This window comes from Schistocerca cancellata, chromosome 6 (genome assembly GCF_023864275.1).
Source record: "Schistocerca cancellata isolate TAMUIC-IGC-003103 chromosome 6, iqSchCanc2.1, whole genome shotgun sequence".
In the NCBI taxonomy this organism is placed as follows: domain Eukaryota; kingdom Metazoa; phylum Arthropoda; class Insecta; order Orthoptera; family Acrididae; genus Schistocerca; species Schistocerca cancellata.
In genome coordinates this window covers 242,405,498-242,422,058 of record NC_064631.1, presented here as the reverse complement: position 1 = coordinate 242,422,058, position 16,561 = coordinate 242,405,498, and the positions used below count along the sequence as shown (strand labels likewise).

At 41.9% G+C, this 16,561-nt stretch overlaps 1 protein-coding gene across 1 annotated transcript in view; it reads right to left on the bottom strand.

Annotated features, from left to right (window-relative positions):
• The window catches only part of LOC126088265 (uncharacterized), a 178,243-nt gene that overhangs the window by 113,242 nt on the left and 48,440 nt on the right, over positions 1 to 16,561 (bottom strand). The window contains exon 2 of the mRNA XM_049906395.1: positions 8,591 to 8,805. Coding sequence (XP_049762352.1) covers positions 8,591 to 8,805 — 215 coding nt within the window. The remainder of the gene's footprint in view (positions 1 to 8,590; positions 8,806 to 16,561) is intronic.

The following is a 16,561-nucleotide window of genomic DNA, read 5'->3' as shown; positions in this document are numbered from 1 at the left end:
CAAGCAAGATATACAGTGCATGCCGTCGATGTTTACACTCTTGTGCAGATTCAGAGGGTGGAAAAATGTATGAAACACAGAAAAGGCAACACATTATCATGCACAGTACGATGCAGGAAAACCATTGCCATTTAAAACAGCTTCCAGTCACCTCGGAATAGACAAATCGTCCTACATGGTTTTCAAGGAAATCTTACACTATAATTCTTGCGAAGTAGTGGCAAGTTAAGGTGACGATGATGTAGGTTTAATGCACTCGCCCTTATTTCCAAAACAGACCGCAAAAATAATAATATTGATATTAAAAAGGATAACACTTCTTACTTTTCTGCAAAATTGTATTTGTTTGGTCATGAATCGGCTTTCGGCTTCCCAAGGCATCTTCAGGCCACAACTGACTGCCGTAAACACAGATAAACATGATGTGCGACGTACAAAGATATTATTTGTACAGAAGATGCAAAAGTGACAGTTTATATATGAAAATATTACAATAACTACGTTAACTAAAAAAGGTGTTTATGTAGAGATACGTTTAACAAGACATAGAAATGGTTTAAATGGCTCTGAGCACTATGGTACTTAACATCTGAGGTCATCAGTCCCCTAGAACTTAGAACTACTTAAACCTTGAAAGGGTACAGTACCGCCTGACATTGAAAATAGGTACAACATACTTCATTATTCTTGTCAGTACAACGTATTTTTTCTAATAATAACTCAATTTCAATTAATACAGTGAAGCCGGATACCAGTGTGGGAAAGAATGACAATTTATTTATTTAATTGATCACATGTGCACTCCCACAAAATAAATCCCTACATCCAGTTTGGTGAGATCTGTGAAATGAATGAATGTATGGTCGTCTGCTAACCGCAGATAGTGAATGTGAATATATGATCATCTTTGAGACGATCCTTTGGCCACCTTTGGTGGAACCAAAGAGATGAAACTTACCGGAGCTTTGAGCGCCTGAAATGTGGCTGACCAATACGGTAGCATGGTCTTCCCCCACCTCGACAGAGGTGCGAGATGACCTGAAGAACGGCCATGTTTCAGCACTCTGCCGCTGGATCTTGTGCTGTTAAGACCTGTCTTAGTTGTGCTCCGTAAAGACAAAAGAGTGGAGACATGGTATGCATGTGGAATATTTAAGAGTAGTTTGAAATAATAATTTCTCTATTTCAGGAACTTTTGTGGGGAGAATTAAATGTCAGGCAGGTAATATTAATGGGATCGTAGTAATCTTCGGAAGTGACCAACGGTCACAATGAAACCACGTGTAGCAATAAGTTGAAATACTTCCGTGTGCTTAAGTTAAGCTGAATTACTAGCGTGTGTACTATAAGTTGAAATATTTAAGAAATAGCGTGTGCAGGACTTGAAATTAGAGGCGAGTACTTCCACGTGGTGAGTACTGTGTGAGTCTCAATCTGTGTATGAGACAAAGGATAAAGAGAAGTACTCGTCCATGGTATCAGTTGAGGACTCGTGTGTGTGATGAATATGTTGTTAATATTACTTTGCGAGATATGTTTCCGTGTGACGCTTGATTCAAACTATAATACTCTGAGAGAGAAACAAGGTGAGTCAGCCGTCTATCCAGCAACGCCACTTGGCTTGCATTGCACAGGAAGACGTGCATATATTTCCAGAGTTCATAGTAGGAAAGTAGAATTACGAAGTGGGGCAGTGTCGTGTGAAACTGGGATAAATATTAATTGAAGTGGGAAAGCTGAAAGTGATAATGTTGTGACTGTTCCCTGTGTAGTATTTCATGTTGTAGTGTGGTGTATGTCATGTAATTTAAGTATGTGTGGTTTGCATGGGAGAGTAGCAAGGTAGTTTCAGATGTAGTGGGTATGCATGTTCCTTTTGTACCGCTCGGTCTGGAGGGAAGTTTCGTGATTATGATTGTGAGAGTCGAAGTGTGAGAAATAATAAAAGATCCACCATCCTATCCAGAAAGTGCACTGTAGCGTTGAATAATTACGAGACCATAAGATAGAGAATCACCAATGTAAAGCCATGCCCACTGGGCGGAATTTCTCATGTGTTATTGTTGTAGGTTATAGAATTTGTGTGTTTAGGTTACAGAATTTATCGGAATAAATAAGATAGTGAAAAGAAAAAGATTGGTGGCCTTTTCCTTCGAATTGTATGTTGTCATGATATCCAGAATTTATAATGTGTGCGCCACTCATATTCAGTGCGATGGCAACATGTTGAAAAAAACCGTTAAATAAAAAAAAAAGGAAATGTGGTATTGCCAGCGCGTAGTGAACAGTCAGAGTTCTGTAAATTGCTGATAGTCAGATGAGCGTTTCCGTTGCGCATTATTCATACAGGAGGATAATTTGTATCTTTATTGTGAGTACTAGAGTTCATGTTACTCGACAGATAAGAATGAATCCACTCGCTTGGCAGACCACTCATCTTGCAGGCCTGACTGCTTGATGCCACAGTATGAGCAAGGCATGTGGGTTCCTCTCAACCTAACTAACCTAAAGACATCACATACAGCCATGCCCGAGGCAGGATTCGAACCTGCGACCGTAGCGGTTGCGCGGTTCCAGACTGAAGCGCCTAGAACCTCTCGGGACACATAAATAAAACGAATTTACAGTTAGAATCTAGTATTTGTAACGAAAACTTAACAAGGCGGGAAATAGAGATTGAGTCTGATCATTTATACTAGGCTGGCATTCTGCGTCATGTGTTTCTCGATTTCCATTATTTCTAGTAGGGTCATCTTTCTGCCTTTTTCAAAAATGGTTCAAATGGCTTTAAGCACTATGGGACTTAACATCGGAGGTCATCAGTCCCCTAGAACTTAGAACTACTTAAACCTAACTGACCTAAGGACACCACACACATCAATGTCCGAGGAAGGATTCGAACCTGCGACCGTAGCAGCAGCGCGGTTCTGGACTGAAGCGCCTAGAACCGCTCGGCCACAGAGGCCTGCCTGCCTTTTTCGACAGATTGTAAAACTACACATCCTACATCATAACGGATGATTTTCTGCTAAAAGATGATCAGCAAAATTCAAATAATTCTTCCTCAATCGCCAGCTCCTCTCATGTTCACGTGCCCTAATTGCTCCGGCTCCGCCTGACTGGCCTATAGACACTTTTTCACACTGCTTGCAAGTGATTTTATATACACCACTCCGTGCCGAGTGCTGCATTTTGTCGTTACTATTGAATAAAAATTTTGATACGTTATTGGTAATATAAAATGAGTGCTGTAGTTGCGAGACTTCAATTTTATTGCAGGATTGTCTGAAATGTTGCCAGTGTATAGAATATTGCACTAGGCTTTGAAATTATAGAGTGATTGCTGTTGGAGCGCGTACAGAAATGGTGTAATTTTATTCGTTTTCTTTTTTCGTAGAATGTTATCAATCAGGGCAAACCTACAACCGTTGTTGGAAGCTATTTGCTTGATTGTTTGTAGTTCTGTGTGACAGGCTGATTTGGATAATGGAACAGATACGATGCGTCATTGACTGGAAAGCTGCTTGTTTGTGGTTGTGTGGATGTTCGGAGCTTGCAGCGATTGGTGTATCAGTAGCTATGTTTTTTCTGTAAATGCTAAATACTTGTTACGCCCAAGAAGTTTATGGAAGAGCCTCGCAGCTCCATCACTGTAAACCAACTAGCGAAAGATCTTGATTATATAATTTGAAACACCAGTTTTAAACCTAAGTTTGGTATAAAAAATTCCTTGGCTTAAAAAATTAAAGATATGCAAATCCTACCCAGTCCTAAACCGTACCATTTGACGGCACTAGATTATTTTACAAATGTTCCTACTGATGCATCCATAAACATAGAAATAAATCCTCTGCATAAATAAAAAGTAGATCCCGTAGACGTACATGGCATAATTGATGCTACTCAAATGTGTGTAAACGAGAATTACTTCCAGTGTCAAAACTAGTATTATAGTCAGTCTGATGGCTAGCTATGGGTTCACCTCTTAGTCCTGAACTATGCGCAATTTTCATGAACAACTTCGAACAAATTTTCTTACAGAAAGAGCCATTGGACTGAAAAACTAAGTACTGACTCAGATACGTCGATAATATGCAGTGTTTTTGGCTGGTACCACTGGACAGATGCATCACTACAGCATTTAAAGCCGGCTGAGAGACATCACGGGTTAGCCAGTGTCCTCTGTGCGACGACGCCTTCCAGGATGTGACATCAGACAGTGACAGGACTACGTTTGACCAGCGCAGGTAGCATTCGGTGAAGCTTCCACAGAAAATATCGCTGGGCCTATCGTAGAAATCATCGAAATTCCCTGCAGGTATATCGGCTAACAATCTACAGAGTCTTCTTTGGAGCCACTGTGTGAGTCACTTGGCAAATTTAAGGGAATCATGCTCCGTGTGAGACAGGCTTAAAGGATACAAAATTTGTGTGCACAGGTTATATGGCCTGTAACTGAAAAAAAGTTCCGGATTAGTCCCCCATTTGGATCTCCAACGGGATACTGCCAAGGGACAGACGACCAAAAGAAAAAGATTGAATAACCAACGAAAGGGTAATATTCCGGGTCTCGGAGCGGGGAAAGTTAAGTCTGTATGTAACAGAGAGATTAGAAAATCTGAAAACGGAAATGACAAGGCTCAATCTAGACAGACTGAGGATCAGTCAAGTGAAGTCGAAAGAAGAAAGGGCTTTATGCTCGGAAGAATACAGTGTAATATCAACAGCAGTAGAAAATGGTGTTGCGCAACTGCAGTAGGAGTCGTTTGATTAAGCAAACAGACCAGAGAATGAGTTAAATTCAAGAATTTAGTGATATGATTATTCTCTTCAGAATAGACAGCAAAGCAACGCAAACAATAACAATTTAGGTACATATGTCGACGTCACAAACAGGGGATGAAGAGAGAGAGGATGTGTATGAGGGCCTTGAAAGGGTATTACAGTACGTAAAGAGAGAAGAAATCTAATAATCGTCGAGGATTGGAACGCTGTAGGATGGGACGGGGAGGGGGGAATGGGTTACGAGGAAATATGGGCTCCGTAGTAGGAATGAGAGAGGATAAACACTGAGTTATGTAATAATAGCGAATATACTGCTCAGAAGTCACGAGAGTTGAAGATGTACTTGGCAAATGCCTAGAAACACGGGAGGCTTCCAACCGAATTACATCATCGTGTGACAGAGATTCCGAAACCAGAGGTGGATTGCAAGGCGTACCCAGGAGCAGAAATTGATTCAGATAGTAATTCAATAATGATGAAGAGTAGGCTGCAGTTTAATAGAAGCGTCTGAAAGGACCAGTGCGGAAAGAAGTGACTAAATGTAGCATTGAGGGATGATGAGAGCCGTTTAAAGTTCCTTAAGGCCTCAGACGCTGCGATACTGCATATAACAATAGGCGGTTCAATTGAAGATGAACGGATGTATCTAAAAAAGACTATCACAAAAGTTGGACAGAAAAATAAGCGTACAAGGAAGGTAACTGCGAAGAAAATTAATTCAATTAATCGACGAAAGAAGTACAAAGTGATTAGGAAACGTCAGGACTACAGGAATAGAAGTCAGTTAGGAGCGGAATAAAACTGAAGTACAGGAAAGTTAAAGCGAAATGCCTGCAGGGAAAATATGACGAAATCGAAAACGGAATGGTCGTCAAAAAGACAGATCCAGAATACAGAAAGGTCAGAACAACTTAAGATGGAAGTAAAAGCAAAGACGTGATCATTAAAAAGTGCAACGGAGCGGGAATTCTACTGCCGGATGATGAGGAGAGAGAGGCTAGTTGGAAAGAGTATACTGAAGACTTGTATGAAGGGGAGGAATTGTCTGATGACGTAATAGTAGAAGAAAATTGAGTCTATATGGAAGAGATAAGGCATTCAGTATTAGAGTCAAATTTAAAAGAGCTTTGGGAGTCTTGACATCAAATAAGGCAGTATACCATCCCATCGGAATATATAAAATCATTAGGGGAAGTGGCAACTAGAGGGTTATTCAAGTTGGTTTGTAGAATCTGTAAGACTGGAAATATAAAATCAGACTTTCGGAAAAACATCATCCACATAGCTCCTGAGACAACAAGAGCAGATAAGTGCAAGAACTATCGCTCAGTCAGCTTAACGGTTTATGCATCCAAGCTGATAACGAGAAAAATATACAGACTAATGGAAAAGAAAACTGAGGATCTGTTATATGACGATCACTTTCGTTTTAGAAAAAGTAACGACAACCTTGACGTTACATTTCATAATGGAAGTAGGACTCAAGAAGTATCAGGCCACGTTCATAGAATTTGTCGACCTAGAAAAAGCATTCATCAAAGTAAAATGGTGCAAAATATTTGAAATTCTCAGAAAAAATAGATGTTAGCTACAGGAAAAGACGGGTAAAAAACATCAACAAGGAAGAATACCAGTGGAAGACTAAGAACGAGATGTTCGCATTAAAAAGGACAGAAATGCAGTCTTTCGACGTTACTGTTCAAGAAGAAGTAGTGACGGAAATAAACGAAAGGTTGGAGATTGGTATTAAAATTCAGTGGGAATGCATATCAATGATAAATTTCGGTAACCAGAAGAGAGTAATGAGGAGCGGTAGAAACGAGAGTAGCGAGAAACTTAATATGAAAGCTGGAGACTACGAAACAGACGAAGTTAGGTAATTTTGCTAACTTGGAAGCAGAGTAACACTTGGAGGACGAAGCAAGGAAGGCATAACAAGTAGACTGTCACAGTCAAACAGGGCGTCCTGGGTAAAAGAAGTCAACTAGTATCAAACATCGGCCTTAATTTGGGGGTGAATTTTCCTAGAATATACGTCTGAAGCACAGCAGTGTATGTCAACGCGTTATGGACTATGGGAAAGAAGGGAACAAAGCATCTGAGACAACGTGTTACAGAAAGATGCTGAAAATTAGCGAGTCTAATAAGGTAAGAAATGAGGAGGTTATCTCCAGAATCGACAAGGAAAGGAAGACGTTGAGAACACTGACAAGAAGGAGGGATAGAACGACAGAATATGTGTTAAGACATCAGGGAATAACCTCCATGGTACTAGAGGAAGCTGTTGAGGGAAAAAATTGTATGGGAGGACAGAGACTCTAACACATCCAACAAATAATTGAGGATATCAGGTGCAAGTGCTACCATGACATGAAGAGGTTGGTGCAGGAGAGAAAGTCGTGGCAGGTCGCATCAAACCAGTACGAAAATTGATGATACCCCTGCCCCCCCCCCCCCCTTCCAAAAAAAAGAAAGGCAGTCTCTCGTAGTACTATTGCGACTCGCTTGTGGTGGCTTATGGTGGACATTCCAAATAATCCTAGGTCAATGGTGCTACGGCCTGGCTGGTACACCTTTTGAATCTCCAGATTAGTCTCTTTGGCTGTTCTAGTGCCACTCAAGTAGTCGTTATCCTATTTAGGAATCTCAAGCCGGTCTGTCCTAACTTCCTGAACTGCGACCTTGTGCAGTTTTAGTAGCCAGTGAGAATCGAGAAAAACGTTTCCTGGGAGAAGGGCGAGTCGACAATTTATTGCTGTCCAGCGGGACTGTCCCATCAGCTGCTACGAGCACTTATTGTGAGGAATCGGAGATGTGGACCCTTTTCGATTCGTTGTGACTCCACAGCATAACTGGATGTTACATGACACGCTGCCCGATGCATTTTAACTAAAAACTGGATGCCAAATGATGCCTGCTCTTCAGTTGAAAGTATGTGGCGCCTGTCAGCGACGCGGAGTTAAATAATGAGTGAATTAAAGAAAGGAATAAGAAAGTAGGAAAATCAGTTCTGCATATACATCTACATACATACTCTGCAGGCCCCTGTATGGTGAAAGAAACTGTTAGTTTTTTTCTATATAATCATCAGTGATATTATACTTGAAACACAATCTACCCCTTGTAGTGACTTCTTCGAATCATTTCAAATCTCTGGGAGAGACAGATCAGTAAGCAGACATTGCTCAAAAACGTGCTACAAGAGTAATGTGTGATACTCACCCACGAACATCTTTTAGACATCTGTTTAAGAAGTTAGGCATTTTGGCTACTGTTTCACAGTACATCTATTCCTCCATGAAGTTTGTTGTAAATAATCCACTGCAGTTTAAAAAGAACAATGATGCACTTAATTACAATAACAGAAGAAAAAATGTCATTTATTACTCCACATTAAGGTTGTCTCTAGCACATTAAGGGGTGTACCATGCTGCCACGAAAATTTTTGATTTACCCAAAGACGTTAAATGTCTGACAGACAAGGAAGTAAAATTTGAAAAGAAACTGAAAAAGTTTCTCTTTGTCAACTCCTTCCGCTCCGTAGAAGAACTTCTAATTTTGGAATTTGTAAAAGGTGATGGGTAGAAGTTATTAGCTCACAGCAGTACTTAAAAAGTTGTAAATATTCTTACTTACATATGAACGTGTAATGTGAATGTAAAATGACTCGCTCCATATCTTTACGATTATTCGTACAGAAGATCCACGGAACAATAATTGTCGGAATAACGAAGTTGTCAATAACTATAGATCATACCACACTAAATTATTTGCCATCATATTTCGCAACGAAATAGCTAATTACCCATAGCGCTTTCCATCGCCTCGATGAACTCGTCTCTGTTGAGTGACAACCCAGAGTATTTGTAACCAGGAATGCTGCCCGACAGCTTCCTCTGTTGGTCGTATTTTTGGCCTTCCTTGCAGAAGAAATGTTCCCGCAGCTTGCACATGCCGCTGGAGTCCAACTTCTCTAGAAGGTCAGCTTCGAAGGCATCGTCTTCATCAACCTCATCAAAGCTGAAAAGAAGTGAAAAAAAAGCTGAAGAAGTCGGAACCAATCATTTTACAGTCCGGAGCCGATCTAATGGTCATGAAGGTGTTTTCTGATTCCCTACAAATTTATCATCAGATAAACCAAAAACTGGCCAGGTGCGAGTAGGAATCGCGCATTGAGGGTTCCGTACACACTTAATTATTTACACAGACAAATCATCCATTCCGGGAATCGAGAATCTCTACCATTTTTTCCTATTGTCGGTCGCCATTGATACTAGATATCAGTCCCAAGGATTCCAAAATTTTCTAGAATATTTTAATTTCAATAATATAAATGTGACATAAAGTCATGCAGGAGGCTGGCTACTGTAACTATAAAAACCAGTAGTTCTCCATTCAGACTGACTGGGTCGCAATGTTAAAAGACAAACGTCAGGTAAGGAATGACTTTGTTGCTCATATGACGCGTTTCGGACTTTATCCGCCATCAGACATCCAGGATCGTTCCTTATCTGATGTTTGGCTTTTACCACTGACCCTGTCATCTTGAATCCATAAATACTAACCGCTTTAATTTCTAGTTTGATGACGGATAACAAATGACAAAATAAATATTTTTTCGTATGATTTAATAACAAATTAACACCTTTTTCCTTCACTTGTACTGTGAAACCTTACTTCTTGCCAAATTTCATCAAATCAACAGGAATTACTCTACAGGTTTTGATGAATGAGTTTGCGAGTATCAAAATATAAATGGTCATCCCTTTTGACTGCATTGACTTAGAAGCTAATGTTTATTATACCGGCAAGGGACCACATACATTACTGTGTGACATCAATTTCAACTTGATGCTTCTACCCATTCTTAGAAAAAGGGGTCTTAATAGATGTATGGACAGACAGACAGTTTGAAAACAAATGAACATTTTTTTCTCATGTGACGTAATTACAAGTTTACATAGCTGCTGGTGAATCTTTCAGGATGTAAGATCGTGGTCCAAGAAACTCTTTTGTTCCTGACGTTGCGTCCAGGACTGCGCTGGACATCCTCAGAGGCGCTCGTCCACTGAGTCTTGCCGACTGACTGGTCGGACGTTGAGAGCGACATAGATACTGTAGGAAAGAGGGCATAGTCAAAGTAACACGTGATGAGCAGAGATAATCCTTGTCAGAGATGGAACTTAACTATCGATTGTCGTCTTGTCAGAGATAAAACTGTCTAGCGATTCTACTGTCCATATGTTGCTGAGTTTCATTGCCTCCTCTTTCCTATTAAAATTATCCTGATGCTTATAAATTTCAATGGCTTCTCTACATACCCATGGATAATAATTTGACGTTGTAGATAAAATTTCTGTTTCAGAAAACGCCCTCCTCTGTCGACATGTGGTGTATACAAAATTCCGTGTACGTGAGGTAAAGTTTATATTGGAACTACCAAGCGGAGCGTAAATACACAGCTAAATGAGTACAAACGTCTTTGCCAACTAGGAAAAATAGAGAATTCAGTTGTAGCAGAGCATGCTCTTCAGTCAGAAAACCACGAAGTGAAGTTTTCTGAAACAGAAATTTTATCTACAATGTCAGATTATTATCTACGACTATGTCTTTGACAAGACGACAATCGATAGTTAAGTCTTGTCTCTGACAAGGATTATCTCTGCTCATAGCGTGTAACTTTGACCACGCCCCCTTCTCTACAGTATTTATGTCGCTCTCGGACGTCCTACTGGTCAGTCGGCAAGATTCAGCGCAGGAGTGCTTCTGAGGATGTCCAGCGCAGTCCAGGACGAAACGTCAGGAACAGAAGAGTTTCTTGTACCACGACCTTACATCCCGAAAGGTCTACCAGCAGCTATGTCATCCGGTTGTGAAAGCCTTCATTCTGTGATACAAGTTTACAGTTTTCCGATTTTCTCCTTTGATTGTACTATGAAACTTCGATACTTGCCAAATTACATGATTTTAAGCCAATGGGATTTATCTTATGAGTTGTGATAAGTGAGTTTGCGAGTATCAAAATACGCGACCATAATGACCGTAGCTTTTGGTTGCACTGACTTAGAAGCTTACATGTATCACACCGTCAAAGATCTATAGACCTTAGGACCTACTTTCCTGAGTGAAAGGGGTCTGAACAGACAGACAGACGGACAGCCAGACAGTCTGATATCAAATGTAAAAAAAAAGAAAAAAAAATTAAGTGCGATATAGTTACAAATTTAAAGCCTTTCTTTTTGTCAGATTTAACCATTCTAGACCAACGGAAAGTGGCCTGACACGCACTGAATGAAGAATATTATCAAGAATAATTTTTATCTTATTACTAAAAATAACACGTGATTGAACAAACAACGCCACTTCATCGCCATGTAATAGCAATTGACCAGCATAGGTCAAATTATGTTTACGTGTAAAAAATATGGTAACTGCGTGAACGGACGTACAACTCCCTCTCATCGCCCTTATACTTTTCTCGACCGACAGAGGTCAACTTCACTGTTGTTGTTGTGGTCTTCAGTCCTGAGACTGGTTTGATGCAGCTCTCCATGCTACTCTATCCTGTGCAAGCTTCTTCATCTCCCAGTACCTACTGCAACCTACATCCTTCTGAATCTGCTTAATGTATTCATCTCTTGGTCTCCCCCTACGATTTTTATCCTCCACGCTGCCCTCCAATACTAAATTGGTGATCCCTTGATGCCTCAGAACATGTCCTACCAACCGATCCCTTCTTCTGGTCAAGTTGTGCCACAAACTTCTCTTCTCCCCAATCCTACTCAATACTTCCTCATTAGTTATGTGATCTACCCATCTAATCTTCAGCATTCTTCTGTAGCACCACATTTCGAAAGCTTCTATTCTCTTCTTGTTCAAACTATTTACCGTCCATGTTTCACTTCCATACATGGCTACACTCCATACAAATACTTTCAGAAATGACTTCCTGACAAATCTATACTCGATTTTAACAAATTTCTCTTCTTCAGAAACGCTCCTTGCCATTGTCAGTCTACATTTTATATCCTCTCTACTTCTACCATCATCAGTTATTTTGCTCCCCAAATAGCAAAACTCCTTTACTACTTTAAGTGTCTCAATTCCTAATCTAATACCCTCAACATCACCCGACTTAATTCGATTACGTTCCATTATCCTCGTTTTGCTTTTGTTGATGTTCATCTTATATCCTCCCTTCAAGACACCATCCATTCTGTTCAACTGCTCTTCCGAGTCCTTTGCTGTCTCTACTACGTGATACAAAAGAGAATTATCGCCTCTTATATTAAAGGCTATTGTTAATTAGATATGATAAAACGTGCTTGACCCGAGAAGACACCTTAGAAAATTTTTTTATGCGCACTTGACATGGGAAAACGGAATGATCTTCACAAGAAAGAATTAAAAAGAAATACAGATAGCTACTAATATGCCCATGTGCATACCATAAATGAACAAGGATGAAGTGGCGTTGTTCGTTCACTCACGCGTTATTTTTAGTAATAAGATAAAAATTAATCTTGATAATATTCTTCATTCAGTGCGTGTCAGCAATAAGAAGTATATCTACATCAAATGATAAAAACACCTACACGTCCATCTGTGTACAGGTTATCCGAAATTATTGCATTTTGGCGTTTACATACTACATTTTCGCAGTTTTATGTCATATTTCATTAATTACGATGGTTGCGTTATACAGCATTCGTTGTGAAAGGTCCGATATATTCTAATAGTGTAAGTTGGGGTACTGTGTTCGCACACATATAAATCCATGCATAGTCTGTTACATTTTAGTCAAAACCTGTTGCAGAGGCTTTATGTTTCAGAATTTCAACCATTCTATAAGCTATTTGTTTTCAGATATAGCTGCGTTGGTCTTTTATCTTTGATAGTCATGGTCTCAGTTAGACATGCGCGGTGTTCCCCGCCATGTTGATATGCAGCGCGTCATCTAGTCCTACTTACAAGGAAACCTCCCCATCGCACCCCCCTCAGATTTAGTTATACGTTGGCACAGTGGATAGGCCTTGAAAAACTGAACACAGATCAATCGAGAAAACAGGAAGAAGTTGTGTGGAACTATGAACAAATAAGTAAATTATACAAACGGTGTAGTCCATGCGAAGATAGGCAACATCAAGGAGACTGAGAGGTAAGGAGCGCCGTGGTCCCGTGGTTAGTGAGAGCTGCTACGGAACGAGAGTTTGTAGGTTCTAGTCTTCCCTCGAGTGAAAAGTATATTTTTTTATTTTCAGTTTATGTGACAAGCTCTTATGTTTTCATCACTTTTTTGGGAGTGATTATCACATCCACAAGAAAACCTAAATCGGGCAAGGTAGAAGAATCTTTTTACCCATTCGCTAAGTGTTAGGTGGGTCGACAACATATTCCTGTCATGTGACGCACATGCCGTCACCAGTGTCGTATACAATATATCAGACGTGTTTTCCTGTGGAGGAATCGGTTGACCTATGACCTTGCGATCAAATGTTTTCGGTTCCCATTGGAGAGGCACGTCCTTTCGACTACTAATCGCACGGTTTTGCGGTGCGGTCGCAAAACACAGACACTAAACTTATTACAGTGAACAGAGACGTCAGTGAACGAACGGACAGACCATAACCTTGCGAAAATAAACAACGTAAAATTTTCAGTCGAGGGAAGACTTGAACTAAGGACCTCTCGTTCCGCAGCTACTCATATTAACCACGGGACCACGGCGCTCCTGGGTTCATATTGTCCTTGATATTGCTCATCTTGCGCATGGAATATTCAGTTTGTATATTTTGCTTTTTTTTTTATAGTTCCACACAACTTCTTCCCGTTTTCTCGATTGATCTGTGTTCAGTTTTTCAAGGCCTATCCACTGTACCAACTTATAACTAAATCTGACGGGGGTGCGATGGGGAGGTTTCCTTGTTAGTTTCACGTGAGCTCCCGAGGCCCACCGCACGGCGTCCATGAAGACGAGGCGCTCGCCGGAGCCTAGTCATGGTGGTGACTTAGTACCTACGTACCGCATTTTTAAAATGTGACTACGCCTATTCAGGCTGTTTTAGTTTTATTTCTAGACCATGCCCTCGTAGACTTATTATACACTCCTGGAAATTGAAATAAGAACACCGTGAATTCATTGTCCCAGGAAGGGGAAACTTAATTGACACATTCCTGGGGTCAGATACATCACATGATCACAGTGACAGAACCACAGGCACATAGACACAGGCAACAGAGCATGCACAATGTCGGCACTAGTACAGTGTATATCCACCTTTCGCAGCAATGCAGGCTGCTATTCTCCCATGGAGACGATCGTAGAGATGCTGGATGTAGTCCTGTGGAACGGCTTGCCATGCCATTTCCACCTGGCGCCTCAGTTGGACCAGCGTTCGTGCTGGACGTGCAGACCGCGTGAGACGACGCTTCATCCAGTCCCAAACATGCTCAATGGGGGACAGATCCGGAGATCTTGCTGGCCAGGGTAGTTGACTTACACCTTCTAGAGCACGTTGGGTGGCTCGGGATACATGCGGACGTGCATTGTCCTGTTGGAACAGCAAGTTCCCTTGCCGGTCTAGGAATGGTAGAACGATGGGTTCGATGACGGTTTGGATGTACCGTGCACTATTCAGTGTCCCCTCGACGATCACCAGTGGTGTACGGCCAGTGTAGGAGATCGCTCCCCACACCATGATGCCGGGTGTTGGCCCTGTGTGCCTCGGTCGTATGCAGTCCTGATTGTGGCGCTCACCTGCACGGCGCCAAACACGCATACGACCATCATTGGCACCAAGGCAGAAGCGACTCTCATCGCTGAAGACGACACGTCTCCATTCGTCCCTCCATTCACGCCTGTCGCGACACCACTGGAGGCAGGCTGCACGATGTTGGGGCGTGAGCGGAAGACGGCCTAACGGTGTGCGGGACCGTAGCCCAGCTTCATGGAGACGGTTGCGAATGGTCCTCGCCGATACCCCAGGAGCAACAGTGTCCCTAATTTGCTGGGAAGTGGCGGTGCGGTCCCCTACGGCACTGCGTAGGATCCTACGGTCTTGGCGTGCATCCGTGCGTCGGTGCGGTCCGGTCCCAGGTCGACGGGCACGTGCACCTTCCGCCGACCACTGGCGACAACATCGATGTACTGTGGAGACCTCACGCCCCACGTGTTGAGCAATTCGGCGGTACGTCCACCCGGCCTCCCGCATGCCCACTATACGCCCTCGCTCAAAGTCCGTCAACTGCACATACGGTTCACGTCCACGCTGTCGCGCCATGCTACCAGTGTTAAAGACTGCGATGGAGCTCCGTATGCCACGGCAAACTGGCTGACACTGACGGCGGCGGTGCACAAATGCTGCGCAGCTAGCGCCATTCGACGGCCAACACCGCGGTTCCTGGTGTGTCCGCTGTGCCGTGCGTGTGATCATTGCTTGTACAGCCCTCTCGCAGTGTCCGGAGCAAGTATGGTGGGTCTGACACACCGGTGTCAATGTGTTCTTTTTTCCATTTCCAGGAGTGTAGATCCAGGTGTACCTTCTGACGAAGGCTCAATTATTTGGGCTGAAACATAGGTAAAGGTTGGTTTCATTACCACAGTCGAGGCTGATAGTTTCTTATATATTAAATAAAATAAGAGCAGCATTTATGCCATATTCAGCGTGTGTACAGTTAACGCAGTTAGCTAATTTCATGTTCCATGGATCATTTTGTACGATAAACGAAAATGATATGGAACGAGTCATTTACATTCAAATCGCAAATTAATTTGTAAGTATCGCTACATGCTAAACATTAATAATTCTTTTTATTTCTTTCGAACATCAATTCGTGAGTGGCCTGACGGTGCTACAGGTTCCTCCCAATTTACTAACCGGCCGTTGTTGCCGTGCGGTTCTAGGCGCTTCAGTCTGGAACCGCGTGACCGCTACGGTCGCAGGTTCGAATCCTGCCTCGGGCATGGATGTGTGTGATGTCCTTAGGTTAGCTAGGTTTAAGTAGTTCTAAGTTCTAGGGGACTGATGACCACAGATATTAAGTCCCATAGTGCTCAGAGCCATTTGAACCATTTTTGAACCAATTTACTACCTGACTGTTCCTATGTCTGTTCTTAGTACAAAAATATCTGTACATTCGTATAGAAATGAATTACTGTCGAAGTGTAATCTATGAAACGCCTTGCTACATTAGGTCCCATTCACTTTCTAACTAATGTTAATTTCACCTCTTCTCTTGATATGTATTCCGAACTTCTCTCACTTTTGCCTGCCTCATGGGTTTAAGAGAGCGTTAATTCGTTTAGCTATCAGAACTTAACGCATAAAGCCCTTTGTTGTATACCATCAGATCGGTTAAGATGCTAGTTGGTCCGTACAAGGAATCGAAAATATGGACCACAGTGTCCGGATCCGTCTTGCACTATTCCAGGTAGGGGAAAAAAAAAAAAAACATTCTCCTTGCCGGTCCAGTTGTCAGGATTTTGCAACACCATAGGCATTTGTTGGCAACTCTGTTTTCGTAACAGTGATTTACAGGTGTAGCACTGCTTGACTATGCTCAATTCGCTTGGCTTTTCGTTTTCATCTCGATGAAATATTCTTGACAATTTCCACTTAAGACATCACATTTTCGATTTCAAAACGGTAGTTTCGTTCTCATCTTTCACGTTGTGAGCTAATCTACCTCAGGTACGATTATGGCAATGGAAGAGGGGTCACTGCAGCACTGCCTTGTCCGCATAGTTGAAAAGCGCTGCCTTTTTAATTCGGTAGCT